Source organism: Nicotiana tomentosiformis, chromosome 1, assembly GCF_000390325.3.
Source record: "Nicotiana tomentosiformis chromosome 1, ASM39032v3, whole genome shotgun sequence".
Lineage (NCBI taxonomy): Eukaryota > Viridiplantae > Streptophyta > Magnoliopsida > Solanales > Solanaceae > Nicotiana > Nicotiana tomentosiformis.
Window position 1 is genome coordinate 41,172,594 of NC_090812.1, and position 15,604 is coordinate 41,188,197.

The 15,604-nt window shown below is 34.9% G+C and overlaps 1 protein-coding gene across 2 annotated transcripts; it reads left to right on the top strand.

Moving 5' to 3' along the window:
- The first annotated feature begins 8,450 nt into the window (after positions 1 to 8,450).
- On the top strand, positions 8,451 to 14,501 carry LOC104114669 (phosphatidylinositol 4-phosphate 5-kinase 6-like). Of its 2 annotated transcripts, XM_009625176.4 has the most exons (9): positions 8,451 to 10,246; positions 11,073 to 11,240; positions 11,533 to 11,698; positions 12,186 to 12,302; positions 12,401 to 12,594; positions 13,302 to 13,447; positions 13,527 to 13,605; positions 13,732 to 13,859; positions 13,953 to 14,501. In XM_009625176.4, exons 1-9 carry the CDS (start codon positions 9,078 to 9,080, stop codon positions 14,018 to 14,020), a joined length of 2,235 nt encoding a protein of 744 aa, XP_009623471.1. In that variant the 5' UTR covers positions 8,451 to 9,077; the 3' UTR covers positions 14,021 to 14,501. The 2 variants fall into 2 exon arrangements, with proteins under 2 accessions (XP_009623471.1, XP_009623462.1); XM_009625167.4 differs by having other exon boundaries at positions 8,452 to 10,246; positions 13,732 to 14,501.
- Positions 14,502 to 15,604: the final 1,103 nt, after the last annotated feature.

A 15,604-nucleotide genomic window follows, 5' to 3' on the forward strand; every position in this document is an offset into this window, starting at 1 on the left:
TTTTGGACAATCAGATCTTTGTCGACATTCTTCGATAGATCGGGGTTCAAGATTCTCACTATCTTGCATAATGTTAAGTGCAATATTATATGCAAAAATATTTTCCACCACTATTTCAGATCGATTTAAATTAATCCCATCACCGGTAGAACTTATTAAAAGTTCCTCACTCACTTGAGTCTCGGGTTCATTGATTTCTTCAGGAATCTCAGAACTAATCAGATCTTGGGTCTCTTCAGGAGATCCCTTCATAATATCATTTGTCCATTTTCTTTTTCTAGGATTTCGATCCTTAGAATCCAAAGGTCTACCACGCTTTAGGCGTGCTTTAGGTTCACTAGCTATCATGCTAGTAGATGGTCCTGCTGGGACATCAATTCGGATAGGCACATTCTTTGCAGAGATATGCGACTTAGTTATCCTTTTCAAATCAGTAAATATATCTGGTATTTGATTTGCTATATTTTGTAAATGGATAATCTTCTGGACCTCCTGATTATATATAGGGGTACGTGAATCAAAGTGAGATAATGATGAAACTTTCCACATAATTTCTCTTTTGAATTCTTTTTTCTCTCCCCCTAATTGTGAAAATTTTATTTCATCAAATCGACAATCTGCAAATCGAGCAGTAAATAAATCTCCCGTCAATGGTTCAAGATAGCGAATAATAGAGGGTGATTCAAACCCAATATATATTCCTAACCTTCTTTGGGGCCCCATCTTACTGCGCTGTGATGGTGCTACTGGTACATATACAACACATCCAAAAATTCGTAGATGGGCAATATTTGGTTCATGACTAAAAACTAATTGTGACGGAGAATATTTATTATAACGTGTTAGTCTGAAACGGATAAGTGATTCTGCATGTAAGATAGCATGGCCCCAAACAGTAGTGGGCAATTTTGTTTTCATAAGTAGTGGTCTTGCTATCAATTGCAGTTGTTTAATAAATGACTCTACAAGACCATTTTGAATATGAACATAAGCTACAGGATGTTCAATTTTTATTTCAACTGATAGGCAGTAATTATCAAAAGCTTGAGATGAGAATTCTCCAGCATTATCAAGGCGAATAGCCTTTATAGGATAATCTAGGAATTTTGCCCTTAATCGAATTATTTGGGCTAATAACTTTGCAAACGCCAGGTTGCGAGATGATAGTAGGCACACATGAGACCATCTTGAAGATGCATCTATTAGGACCATAAAATATCTAAACAGCCCACTTGGTGGGTGAATAGGTCCACATATATCCCCATGTATACGTTCTAAAAAGGCAGGGGACTCAATTCCAACCTCCATTGGTGATGGTCTAGTGATCATTTTGCCTTGATAACAAGCCAATAAAATTCATCATTTGTAAGAATCTTAAGGTTCTTTAATAGATGCCCACTCGAATTTTCAGTAATTCGTCTCATCATTATTGATCCAGGATGGCCCAAACGGCCATGCCAAAGCACAAAAGTATTTGAATCAGTAAACTTCTAGTTTACGATAGAGTGTGCTTCAACTGTACTAATCTTTGAATAGAATAAACTAGAAGATAAAGTTGGTAACTTTTCTACAATGTATTTCTGGCCAGAAATATTCTTTGTAATACAAAGATATTCCACGTTCATTTCATCTATTGTCTCAACATAATATCCATTTCGGCGGATATCTATAAAACTCAACAAGTTTCTTCGGGACTTGGAGGAGAACAATGCATTGTCGATAATAAGTTTTGTTCCCTTAGACAGAAATACAGTAGCTCTTCCGGAGCCTTCAATCAAACTTATATTACCAGAAATTATAGAAACATTTGCTTTTTCCTTATGCAAATAAGAAAAGTATTTCTGACCTATGAATATGGCATGAGTTGTTCCACTATCAATTACACAAATATCTTCATGATTGGTCTTTGATCCAAACATAATTTGAGAATTATCCATATTCTTCAAAATGACATAAATAAAATTAATATAATAGTAAATATCATTTTCAAAGCATAACTTTTATTTATGTACAACAATTACATAACCATACTATCTACTACAAACAACAAAAATTAAAATATTTTCTTTTCTACAGATTCACTACCGATCACATGACTTGTTTCTCCTTCTGGAAGTGCAAAATAATCAACTACATCCAAATGCATGAAGTCTAAATTATCTTCAAAAATAAAATTTGCTTCAGCATTTTTTCTGTCTTCTTCAGGGAGGTTTGATACAGCTCAACCAGGTGTTTTGGCGTACGACATGTACGTGACTAGTGCCCTTTTCCTCCACATCTATATCATGCATTTTTTGGCTTTGCTGCTTGCACCGCTTCATACTTTTGTTCCTTCCTTTTCCACTGCTGATGGTGAGGAGGGTTCTTTGGTGCTTTGTTATTACCACGATTAGAGTTTCCTCCCCGACCAAGGCCATGACCACGACTAGGGCCACGTCCTCTTCCACGCTTAGCTTGGTGGAGGTTCGTCTCATTCACTTCAGGGAATGGACAAGAACCAGTAGGTCGACTTTCATGGTTTTTTATTAATAGCTCATTATGTTGCTCGGCTACAAAAAGATGTGAGATTAGTTCAGAATACTTTTTGAATCCCATCTCTCGATATTGCTGCTGCAGGAGCATATTCGAGGCATGAAAAGTGGTGAAAGTTTTCTCCAACATATCATGATCAGTAATATTGTCACCACATAGTTTCAATTAGGAAATAATTCTATAACAGAATTATACTCACTGATAGATTTAAAATCTTGTAGCCTTAGATGAGTCCAATCATAACGTATTTGTGGAAGAACGATCATCTTCAGGTGGTCATATTTATCTTTCAAATTATTCCACAGTATGACTGGATCTTTAACAGTAAGATATTCCATTTTCAGGCCCTCATCAAGGTGATGGCGTATGAATATCATTGCTTTGGCACGGTCTTGGTTTGATGCCTGATTTTTATCTTTGATGGTGTCTGCCAGACCCATCGCATCAAGATGAATTTCGGCATCAAGCACCCAAGACATGTAGCTTTGCCCGATATATCCAGGGCTACAAACTCAAGTTTAGAAAGATTTGACATTATTTAAAAAAAGAAAATTCGTACCTCTGATATTTTCAAAGTATTTTTTCGAGATGGCAGAGTCTCGTGCTGATAACGTGTTATAAAATAAAGACAGTAAAGTAAAGACAAGTATAGAGAGAAACTGATATATTATTCAAACTTCAAACTTCTGTACATAATGAACTGAGTTTTACTCTATTTATAGAAGAAAGGAAGCTGTTGTGCAAGCTGCTACTCTAAGCTGTTGTGTGAGATATAGATAATCTTCTATATCCATAACGGAGTATCGAAAGGATAAGCTTCTTCAGGAGACTTATTTCCAATAGAGTACTAAATAGATAAATATATTTACGGCGCAGTCTCATATGGCTAAACTTGTTCAGGAAGTTTATTTGCAACGGAGTACTAAATGAACAATCATAATATAATATATTTATAACAGATAGACTATTTTCTAGCCATCAATATCAGGAAAGAAGGGAAGAGGAGCATACCCAGAAGAATTCATTCATGCAAATCACAATCATTTTCATTCTGCTGGCAATCAGAAGCTTAAACGAATTGAAAGAATTCCGAATTTTCTATTTAACTAAACCCAACTTAAGAGACAACTTGGTATCTGACTCACGTGAAAATCCACCCAACAAAGAAACATCCTCAATAAATGGAGGGGCCACACTTTTGCGACAAAATTGAGCAACACGTAGAATACTTGTAGCAAAAGTGCTAATGGCCATTTTCCCAAATTCCTATTGCCTTTCATCCATGCTCACAATGCTGGGCCACTGCTCTTCATCACATGTTAGTTGTTACTATCAGTCCTCATGTTGATTTTAATGTGATTAGGCAAAGTAGCTTTCCTGCCCAAATGGGAAATCAGATGGTTAATTCTAGAACAACCATATAAGATGGTGTGGTTGATGCCATGAGAAAATTACTTTTTGATATTCTGTTACCAGAATTATTATTTTTTTTCATCGAAGTGAGAAAAATGTCCAAGGAAAATAATTTTCATCAACAATAACAAAAAACCCAATGTAATCCCATAAGTGGGGTCTGGGGAGGATAACGTACGCAGACCTTACTCTTACCCTATAAAGGTAGAGAAACTGTTTCCGATAGATCCTACTTCGATGGAATATATCCAGTATAGTCCTACATGTTGTCTATCGGAAACATGCTCTCTTTTTCCATAAGGTAGGGTTAAGGTCTGCGTAAACATTACTCTCCCCAGACTTCACTGTGAGGATTGCACTGAGTTTTTTTTTTTTTGGTTGTATAGTCACACTGACACATGTGGGGTATGGGGAGGATAGTGTGTACGCAAACTTTACCCCTTTCTAACGAAGATAGAGAGGTTATTTCTATTAGATTCTCGGTTGAGAAAGGTAGGGAGGATAAGAATAAGAAGAAGAAGAAGAAGATAAATAAGAAGCAGAGGAAGAATATTTTCCATCGAAGTGAGGAAAATCAATTCTCGCACATATGGACGGGATTCATTTTCCTTAGGGTTAATAAATTATTAATAATCTTTAGTATTCAAAATTTTATTTAAATAGTACTCTCCAATTTGCTATTAATAAGATTAATATATAACAAAAGTTCATGAAAAACACCAATCAAATACCAGGAAAAAAAATCAAGAAAATTTTCCATGAAAAAAGTTTTCCATAGAAAATAATTTCCACCATACAAAATACTCGTAGAGAAAAGAAGAAAAGAATTTTAACTCATTTCTTGCTGACATTAGACATTGTGTTTGAAAGTCGTGAAAACAAAACATTAAGCATTTACTCTCGAGGGTAAATAAATTTGTTCTCTGATCGTGGTTGTTTGTCATTGACTGATCAAATAAGCTCCACGTCAGTTTCTTGAAGAGCTTATTCCAACAAGTCTAACTATAGTTAGACTTTCAATTTTGAATTTTATAAAACTTATACACCGAATTTTGTTTCCGAGATCTTCCAATTTCCCTGTTAAGAAGAAATTTCTACGACAATATCAATATCATTTCTAGACAGTAAATGTTGTTTCTTTCTGTCTACTGCTAAAACGAGAAAATCACCTTTGTTTACCAGTACTAGTATTGAAGCCAAGTTGTATAATACAAATTACAATCAACAATTTCATGTTATTGTTAATGAGCTGTTGGAGAAGGCATTTACAGCAAATGAAAACTGTAAGGGAGTCTACTCTAATTTCTAGAATTTTCGAAAAAGGGTAGATGAGTAAAGTAAATAGTCATAATCATCAATTACATCCTTAATAAGTGACTTGTCTCCTGGAAAGGACAAGTGTCGGACCCTTAGAGTTAAGATTATTGTTTTCAGCTTGACATAGTCCTTCATTTCATAAAGGGCCGCACGATATGTTCATCCTATTTTTGTAACTCGAGATCGTCTATAATGAATCATTTCTAATATATTTAAATAAATTAAAAGATTTCTTTAATTTTCTCATAAATTTAAACTGTCAACTAACTCTTTTCACGGTTAGTCATCAAAGAATAAATTACCACTAAAAGATAAAAGCATTAATTCAACTCTCAATTATGATAATTTCTCAATCAATCGAGTCTAGAAATGACGAAATCCCATAGTGTAATTTTGTTATATTGTTAATGGTTCCAATTGAGCACTACTTTTGCTCTGCATTTCTTCCGACAAAAGGAAGAACTTTATTTAAAATATATCTCTAAATGTAATAGGGATTAGGGTCGGAGATATTATCTCAAAATAAAGTATAGAAAATACTAGTATTATATTCGCGGCAAAACGCGGGGAAGGGAAGACAGAACTGCTTCCCCACTCACTCTTATTTACTTCATTATAGTATATTAATATTATGAGTTTATTTTTTCTATTTGAGTTTTCGGATAACACCTTACACATTAATTAGTGAACCAAACGGAAGTTCATGAATCCTATCCACCTGCTTGTATTACAAAAAGAAAAAAACAGTAGACTTCTTGTTATCTACTAGTATAATTTTATGTTTTCATTCCTAACACCAACAATATACTCACTATTGTCCCACATCGTGAGGTCTAAAAAGATAGTGTGTACGCAGACTTTACCCCTACCTCTGTGTTGTTTCCAATACCAACACTCAAGTAATTAATTAATGTAGGTTGTGTTAGATTCTTAGAGTGTGTTTGGTATGAAGAAAAATATTTCCGAAAAATGTTTTCCAATTTTCTCATGTTTGGTTGACCTGAATATTTTGGAAAATATTTTTCTCATGAACTCATTTTAGGGAAAATATTTTTCAAAACTCCTTCTCAACATTCCTCATACTATTCCCCATTCCCACCAACCCACCCCAACATCACCCTAAATAAAAATATTATTAATAGTACTTTCTTTTCATGTTATAGATAGATTTTTTTTTTTATTTCAACAAATGAGTATTTTTTTTCATTTCAACAAAATGAGTATTTTCTTTTCATGATGTAGAAAAAGTATTTTCTTTTATTTCAATAAAATAAATACTTTATTTTCATGTTTTAGAAAGAATACTTTCTTTTTCAACCAAAAAAAGAGTATTTCTCTAACCAAACACTAGAAAATATTTTCCGGAAAATGCTTTTCACTCACCAACCGAACAAGGAAAAATAAGTGACAAAACCACTCATTTTTCATGAAAACATTTTCCATAAAAATATTTTTCTTCGTACCAAACACACCCTTAATCTTACTGAAATTTCTTGCTATTATCATCTAACCAGATAGCATCTATTTTGCAGCCTAAGTTTCAAATTAATAAGAGGTTTTATGTACAAATACCTGAAATAAAGGTTAATATGTTTCTTGGGGGAAATAAGGAGTTTGAAGAGGATAAACTAAAGAGAAAGAGAGAGAGAGAGAGAGGGGGGGGGGGGGGGGGGATAAACCAGAATTAAGAAAGTATTAGCACAATATGTAGTGTAGCTTAACTCAACCAATGTGGGATTATCTTATCGTTTAGTAGAAACTACTCCAATAAGAAGTACCATTTTTCTCAAGTAGGCAATTTTTAAACATATTTAACATGCACTAGGAAGCAATATTATCCCCAATTGTGTATAAGTATTATTTAAAGTATAGAAAATACTACTATATTCCCTGCAAAACGTGGGGAAGGAATGACAAAAATGCTTCACCACTCACTCTTATTTACTCCTTGCAAACTTATCAGAAACTTCTCATAGTAGTCATATATATCATGCATCAAATGCCTAGAATATTTTTAGTTCATTAGTATATTATACTGATTACTGTATGACGGTACGAGTTTTTTATTTACTTGTAGTAGAAGAATAAAAAGGAAGAGAGTTCTTGTTAATATCCTATATTTTTTTCATTCTTAAAGATAATATTAATGCTTAAGAAATAAATTGATATAGGTTGTGTTAGATTTTTCATATTAATGAAATTTCTTGCAATTTTCATGTAACCTGCAGCCTAAGTTTCACGATATGGAGGACTTTCTGTCATTTAGTACAAACTACTCCAACAAGAATTACTACCATATTTCACCTAAAAGTAGCCAGTTTTGTAAACATATTTCTCACTAAGTAGGCAATTTTTAAACATATCCAACATGCACCAGGAAAAAAGAATATAAGTCTCGTTTGTGCATAAATATTACAGTATTTAAATACTTGCAATTGGTTACTTTGTCATTTGTTATTTGTCGTCATGAGTATTTGCAAATTCTGAATTTAATACATGAACTTGAGTAAAATATTGGAATACTAGCACCCAAAAGCATAGCCTAGTAATTAATGAAGTGGATTGAAAACATGAGTCTCATATTCAAATTCCAACAAAGATAAAAATAATAGGTAGTAATTTTTTGGCAAGTTAAGCCGAAAATTACGGTTATCAAAAAAATATATTGGAATAGTGATTTAAAAGTGTAGTTCAAATGAAATAATGATTTTCACAAAATAATTTTTTTTCCCTAATAGAAGTTCATGGTCAAACAAAACTCATATCTGTCGTTGCAAACTTCAACTCAAATTTACAGAATTATTCTTGAGTTGATTTTGAACCTAGAAATATGGTGCAAGTTAAAAACTAGTTTCAAAAATAGAAATTACACAATACGATAAATCGATACTCTTTCAAAATTATGGTAAAGAGGTTATTTAACTCCAGAAATAACATTTAAGTTCAATAAAAGATAAGATATTAATAATAATAGTAGTAGTAGGTAGGTAGGACTTAGGAGTATCATTTATGAATTCTACCAAATTAAGACACCAATAAATTGGGCAACACATAATGCGTAACATGTCTTTCATCCTTACATTTGTCAGGTGTTTTAGTGGATTTAGGAGCCAAACTCGGAGACAAAGTGCAACCTTGCTGTTCAACCTTTAGTTGACAACTTGACAATTGACATCCAATGAGAAAATACATAAAATTAAATTAAATTAAAAATAAAGAACATTAAAAAAAAAAAAAGTAAAAGAACAAGAGAGATATTAATGTTTTTTTAAAATCTAAATACACAAAAAGAAAAAAGAAAAAAGCTCTAACAAAATAAAAAACCATTCCTTCATTTGTTCTGCTCTTTTTGCTATTCCATCAACCTAACAGCTTCTGTTTCAAAGTACTCCATTACACCAAATTCCTGAAAAGCTGAAAAAAAAGAAGAAAGACAATCCAGTTCAGCAAATCAATCTAAGAAACAAAGACAAAACAAAAAAGTAAAAAACGATATTGTTGTTTTTCATGTTAATTTGCAGACCTACTCATTTTCTTTTCAATCCAACAGCTTCCTATCAATTTGCCATATTAGAAACCAAAGAAAATCCAGACCCTTTTCTGCAAATGTACCAAAAACACAACATAGCATCAAAGATTGGATTTTTGGTCTGATTTTGGATATTTCAAAATGATTGTTGATATTGTGAAGCTCATATTGGTGATTCAAATGAAGATTGATTTAGGTTGAGGAGGAAGGGGCTAAAAAAGAAAAGGTGGTTTTGTGGAGGGGAGAAAAGGAAGGGAAACAAAAGAAAAGGGAATATAGGTGAGAGATGAGCAAAGAATTTAGTGGCATTGTGAAGGCCTGGGAGTTCACAGTAAAGAAATCACAAGCAGCTGCAAAGAAAAGAGCTAAAAACACAATCTTTGCAACAATGTCAGTAGCACATGTTGATGATGAGCTTGACACCCCTGGTGAGATTTATTATGCAGAGAAAATCTTGAACAATGGTGATATATATACAGGTCAATGGAGTGATAACTGCCCCAATGGACATGGGAAATATTTATGGTCAGATGGTTGTATGTATGTTGGTGATTGGGTTAAAGGAAAAACAATGGGAAAAGGAAAATTCAGTTGGCCTTCTGGTGCTACATATGAAGGCCAGTTCAAGAATGGATATATGGATGGTGAAGGAACATATACAGGTTGCTCAAATGATACATATAGAGGTTGTTGGGTGATCAATATGAAACATGGTAAAGGGACAAGGGATTATGTGAATGGAGATCACTATGAAGGAGAATGGCGCCGCGGGCAGCCAGATGGGCAAGGGAGGTATCAATGGAACAATGGGAATCAATATATTGGGCAATGGAGAAATGGGAAGATGAATGGGAATGGTACAATGATTTGGGCTAATGGGAATAGGTATGATGGTTCTTGGGAAGATGGATTTCCTAAAGGGAATGGCACGTATCGATGGGGAGATGGGAGTTTTTATGTTGGTATTTGGAGTAACGATTCTAGAGAGCAAAGTGGAACTTATTATCCATCAAGTTCAAGAACAGGTACTTTCGATTGGGATCCTCAGGATGTTTATTCAATTGATTTATTAGAATGTCAGATTAGTCCAGGTGAAAGAATATCAGTTTATCCTTCACAAAAGATGGTAAGTTGGCCATGTGAAGGGGAATTTCTGCAGAAGTTGCCAATAGCAAAGACTCCAAGAGCAAATGATGCAAAGTCTAGGCGAAATTCTGTCGATGGCTACAGTTGGGGGTCAGAAGCTGATACGAGTTCGAATAATGATAATGTGTATTCAGGCCAAGAAAGAGAGTCAAGTGAAGGATTGAGAAGCTTTTCAGCTGATGATTTAGACAGTTCAAGAGGATTTCGACCACATTGCATCAAAATTCAACCAACCAAGAAGCCAGGACAAACAATATCCAAAGGGCATAAGAACTATGAGCTTATGCTTAATTTGCAGCTGGGAATAAGGTATTTGTTTGAATTGGATAACCACTGTTATTCTTGTCTTTTTCTTGTGGTTTTTAGTACCATCTTCGTTGTATTGGGGAAAATTCTGCATTGACCTTGTCTTCAGTTTACCGTTTTCTTGTTAGCATATATATGGAGTAGTACTATAAGGAAGGCCCTTAATCCTCAGTGACCTTAAGAAAAGAAATTTGGTATATATACTTTTCATTAAATAAAGACATCAATGTTGTGAAAAAAAAACTTAAGGCTTTCGTCTTTCAAAAATGGTACTTCAAAATTTAGCCACTAACTATTGACTCCAATTTAGCTTTCATAACTCACTAGAGCTTTTCTTTCAATATGTTGCTATACAAGCAAATCCTTTAAACATGGTAATATAATTGACAAGTGGCATTTGAAATTACTCTTGTTACTATGTTTTGCATGTCAATAGTTGAGTAAATGCTGCTAGCTTTCTGGCAGAAGAAGCTCAATAGTGAATGAATGATTGATATATTTTCGACACAAAGAAAGCGGAGACACTTTTCCCCCTCTTTCTGTATTTAGTTGCAAATCTAGTGGAGGTAGAAATAGAAGAACTTAATCTGTATTAGAAGCCCCCAGGCTTTTTCGTTTATGGGGATCACAAGTAGGTTAAGTCCTAGCGAAGGTATTGGACATTACACACGAATTCCGTTTTGGGATCTTTACCTTATCTTTACTGGATGCACAAATATATATTAAATATCTAAGAAGGACAGCTTGCATTTTTCATGGCAGTGCTTTTAGATCTTTATATCCTTTTCAATATCTTGATGCTTGTAGCTGATTTATGGTGCCATCTCAGACATTCTGTAGGAAGGCCTGCTCCAGCTACATCACTTGATCTTAGAGCTACAGCTTTTGATACCAAGGAAAAGATTTGGACAAAGTTCCCTCCAGAAGGATCTAAGCATACTCCTCCACACCAGTCGTCTGACTTCAAATGGAAGGATTACTGCCCGTTAGTTTTCAGGTTGACTTGATAAGCTACATTCTGAAATAACAGACTATGTTGATTTCCCCCTCTACATGTATGTTAACGAAAAATACATAACTGAAGCGAAGTTTGAATACCGCTTCCATCTAAATCTGTTGTTGTAGGTGCATAGTACAAATATTGCAGTTCCATGCATTGCATATGAACCTTAATTGAGACATCAAAACTCACACTCCTTTATCAAATTAACTTCACTGATGTTTCATAGAACAGAATATCACTGAGAATCTTTCAGCATTATAACATCAGTTGAGATAAATGTTTTCAGGACCCTAAGGAAACTGTTTAAGGTGGATCCAGCTGATTACATGATATCTCTATGCGGAAATGATGCACTTCGGGAGCTCTCATCCCCGGGAAAAAGTGGAAGCTTTTTTTACTTGACCAATGATGACAAGTACATGATAAAGACCTTAAAGAAGTCAGAAGTAAAGGTGAGTTAAATTTCTGCTTGTCGATTCTTAAAGTGAATTTTTTTGCAGTCTGAATCTTTTTCTCCGTCAGTTTTTTTCTGAATAGTTGTATAGATTTGATAAAAATATGAAACTAAGTTTTTGATGCATACTTTTTTTAATAAGTTCTTGATATTTCAAATAGTTTTGATTTAAGTTCGTAACAAAAGAAAAAACACCGTTCTTCTCTCCAGACAAAATATAAATTACTTGCTCAGTGTCATTTTGATATGCCTCTCCACTGATGCCTAGATCTTAGTCATCAAATTTCTTTTCAGTATCTTTGTGAATTTTCTAAATATAGCTGTTATGAAAATTAAAGTCTAACACCAGGGATATCTGATGTCTTCCAAGTAATCAATCTAGTCAAAACACCTTTGTGAAACATCATGGATAATCATATCACAAATTTTCTCAGTTTACTTGAACATTTATACAATTTAATGGGGCTTTATTCACACAACTTCAGGTTCTTCTAGGAATGCTTCCAGCTTATTACAATCATGTCCGAGCATTTGAGAACACTCTAGTTACTAAATTTTTTGGCCTTCATTGTGTGAAGTTGAATGGACCTGCTCAGAAAAAGGTATATGAAACAAGTATAACAATGATTTTCAATATAGTATTTGACAAGTTCATGCTTTTGTTTCATCGAGTTTGTCCTTAATAACAACTGTTGAGCAGGTTCGCTTTGTCATTATGGGGAACTTGTTCTGTACTGAGTATGCCATTCACAGACGTTTTGACTTGAAAGGTTCTTCCCATGGCCGCGTCACTGAGAAACCTGAATCTCAAATTGAGTCCACTACTACCCTCAAGGACCTGGATCTCAATTTTATATTCAGGCTGCAGAAAGTTTGGTTCCAAGAGTTCTGCAGGTGACTTCTTTTTTCTCTTTCTCTTATTTGAAAAAAAGAAATCCTTTTCAACGTTATAGCTATACAAATGAAGAAAAACATGGTTTTGCTACAATGGTGACAGAACATGCCATAATTCTTGCCAGTAAAAAGGAGATAAGCTGAGAAAACAAAAAGACCTACGCCATTAGTAGATGCTTTTTCTGTTTTATGTCTGATTTGGCTGTTTCAATAAATAGGCGGCTTTTACGCAAGAGAGGCCTAACAACTGTAGCTGCATGGTTTTCTCAAGTGCTTGTTTGTTGAAAATATTAGTATTACACAAAATGTGCCTTGGAATTAACAAAGTACCTAATCCCTTTGGTTTGACAACACTAAAGCATTTTCTAGCACTAAAAGTTTTAAAAGAGGATAAAATAGAAGGTCTAAATTAGATTTAGTAAAAAGAAAAAAGGACCTTAAAAAGAAAGCCTGAAAATGTGGCTTTTAAAACTTGTTAAAAGAAGAATCATTAGAACTTTATGCTTGATATTCCAAAATTAAAAAGCTCAGCATAGTGCAGCATAATTTCTAATTAGCTGCACAAGTACAAGGATTGTATCTTTGTATCAATATCCGTAGCTGTATACATGTAGCCTTTGCAGCCTAAGCCAGGGTCAAATGACATTCTTAATTTTACCTTCAGTTTTGCTCCTTTCACAATGTGGGCTGAACTTTATGTTGCACAGGCAAGTGGACCGCGACTGTGATTTCCTTGAACAGGAGAGAATCATGGACTACAGTCTTTTGGTTGGAGTTCACTTTCGAGAAGTTTCAGGTTCTGGTGAACCAGTCACAACTGAGACGCGTAGTTCTGGAGTTCGGACTCCTACTGGTATGTATGTCTTTCCTTAGTCATTCGTTCTCAGAATACTTGATGAAGGAGAGGATTTTCATTTCTTCTCGTCTTTCAGCTAATGTAGACCAGGGTGGTGATGGATCAACTCCTCGACTTTCCAGGGCTGACATGGATCTTCTTTTTGATCCTTCGGGGTAATTCACATTTATGAGAATATCATTTGGGATTTACTTGCCAATTTTTTGTGCTTTTGCTATTTTATTTAACTTGAACTGGATTTTGACTAGGCAGTCTTCTTTTTCTCCCTTGAGTGTTGGCAGGTGGGCTTCCATTAGATTGGGCATCAACATGCCAGCAAAGGCTGAATTAACAATGAGAAGAAGCGATTTCGAGGCACAGCTAGTGGGAGAACCCACAGGGCAGTATTATGATGTCATCCTATTCTTTGGTATAATTGACATACTACAAAATTATGACATAAGCAAGAAGCTGGAACATGCATATAAAGCATTCCAATATGATCCAACTTCAATCTCTGCAGTTGATCCCAAGCAGTACTCGAAACGTTTTCAGGACTTCGTATTAAAAGTTTTTGCAGAAGACACTTGAAAATTTCAGAAAATCATGACACAGGATTTTCACTGCCAGCTAGTAGGCCTTCCATGTACAGTCGACATTCGCTGAGATAACCATGCTAAACACAGCAATGATGAGAATTATCTGGTCATGAAAGCTCGGATGCTTGGCCCTGGAACGACGGATCTGGCTATGTGCCCCAGCAAGACAAGCTGCCATGGCAAAAGAAGGGCACTGCACTTTCCTCTTCCTTTTATTTATACATATAGTTACAGGCATATAATCCATAATTCAGCAGAAGGCATAGATTAGTTTTGTGAGTAAATGTCCAGCCATGTAATATTTAAGCCTGCCTGCCCCAATTGTACATGAATATAGAAGGGTGAAGCTGAGGTAGGGTGGATTTTTCTTGCAACCCAATTTTTTTGATCCAGAGTGTCAAGTCTCTGGAAATTTACGTATGGAATAAAAATGTATAGCACGCCAACGAAAAGAGGAAATTGAAATTGGGCAAGACGTTCTACTTCTCTACAACAATATTTATAACATCAAGAGAGAAACAATGAACTATTGGTTCTAAGCCATCAATCAGGATTAATCAACAATTCGTAGTACTTTTCTTGATAAACTAGTATTTATATATAGATGCAGGAGGATCGGACTGGGAAGGCAGTACAAGTCTAACCATCCGTCTTCATCTTTTGGCTCAGGGCCTCATGCTAGCATGTTCGTCTGTGAGCTATGCTGGTTCTGTAGAGTAATGGAGGGCGGCAATTTTGGATATAGTAGTTCAAAGGGAATTAGGTACAAGCTCTATTTCCACTTTCAGCAATTGTAAGATCAATAGCAAAAGTTTCATGGTTTGTTTTACTCTTTTCATCTTAGAGGCATATTAACATTTCCCATTCAAGGGAAAGATTCTTGCTGTTAACTAGAGGGATGACAAACCAACTTGCTTGTGCATCTTATCTTTGATACTTATCCTTGGTTTGGGAAGTGCTCTCTCTTTTCTGTGGCAGCAAAAGAATGATAAGAGTAAGAGCAATCGATCAAATGGTTGTTATTCTGCTTACTGTTATAGTGAGCAGACTTGAGAGAGAGAGAGAGAGAGTTACAGCAGAGTAAAAGAAATGTCTAAGTCTAACGTGTGATGAATTAGATGTAGTAAGAATTGACGGGAGAGAAATTGAGAAAAATATCTGAAAAGACGGACTCGAATTGTTTGCGTCTCAAGAAAATGAATATAAGAGAGAATCTGTAGCACGTTTCTAAACAGAAAATGGAAGTCCTCCATTTGGACTTCAAGAAAGTGTACTATAATGGTTAATATTGATGAAAGGAACATGTGTGCATGCCATATAGCTATATCAAAATATGGAGCAGTTGGAGAGTGGGTTGCATTAAACTTGTTGGGATTTTAAGCTTGTGTAGTTTAAAGAGGGTGTATGAGAAACGGAGGGAAAATGAAATATTTGAGTTTCTCTCCTTGACAAAGGGACATTGTTCCATATTGGAGAAAGAAAAGGCTTTTGATGGGTATATATATAATTGCTCTTCTTCTAGCTCTTAAAGAGTTAAAGAAGAAAGCAAGCCTTGCGCTGTCATCGTCGCTCGACC

Bases quoted from the DNA above. Each gene is read 5' to 3' on its own strand.
- LOC104114669 (XM_009625167.4), top strand. From the start codon at position 9,078: ATGAGCAAAGAATTTAGTGGCATTGTGAAGGCCTGGGAGTTCACAGTA. The intron at 11,241-11,532 runs GTTGACTTGATA...AAATGTTTTCAG, and splicing joins TACTGCCCGTTAGTTTTCAG to GACCCTAAGGAAACTGTTTA. The intron at 12,303-12,400 runs GTATATGAAACA...ACTGTTGAGCAG, and splicing joins ATGGACCTGCTCAGAAAAAG to GTTCGCTTTGTCATTATGGG.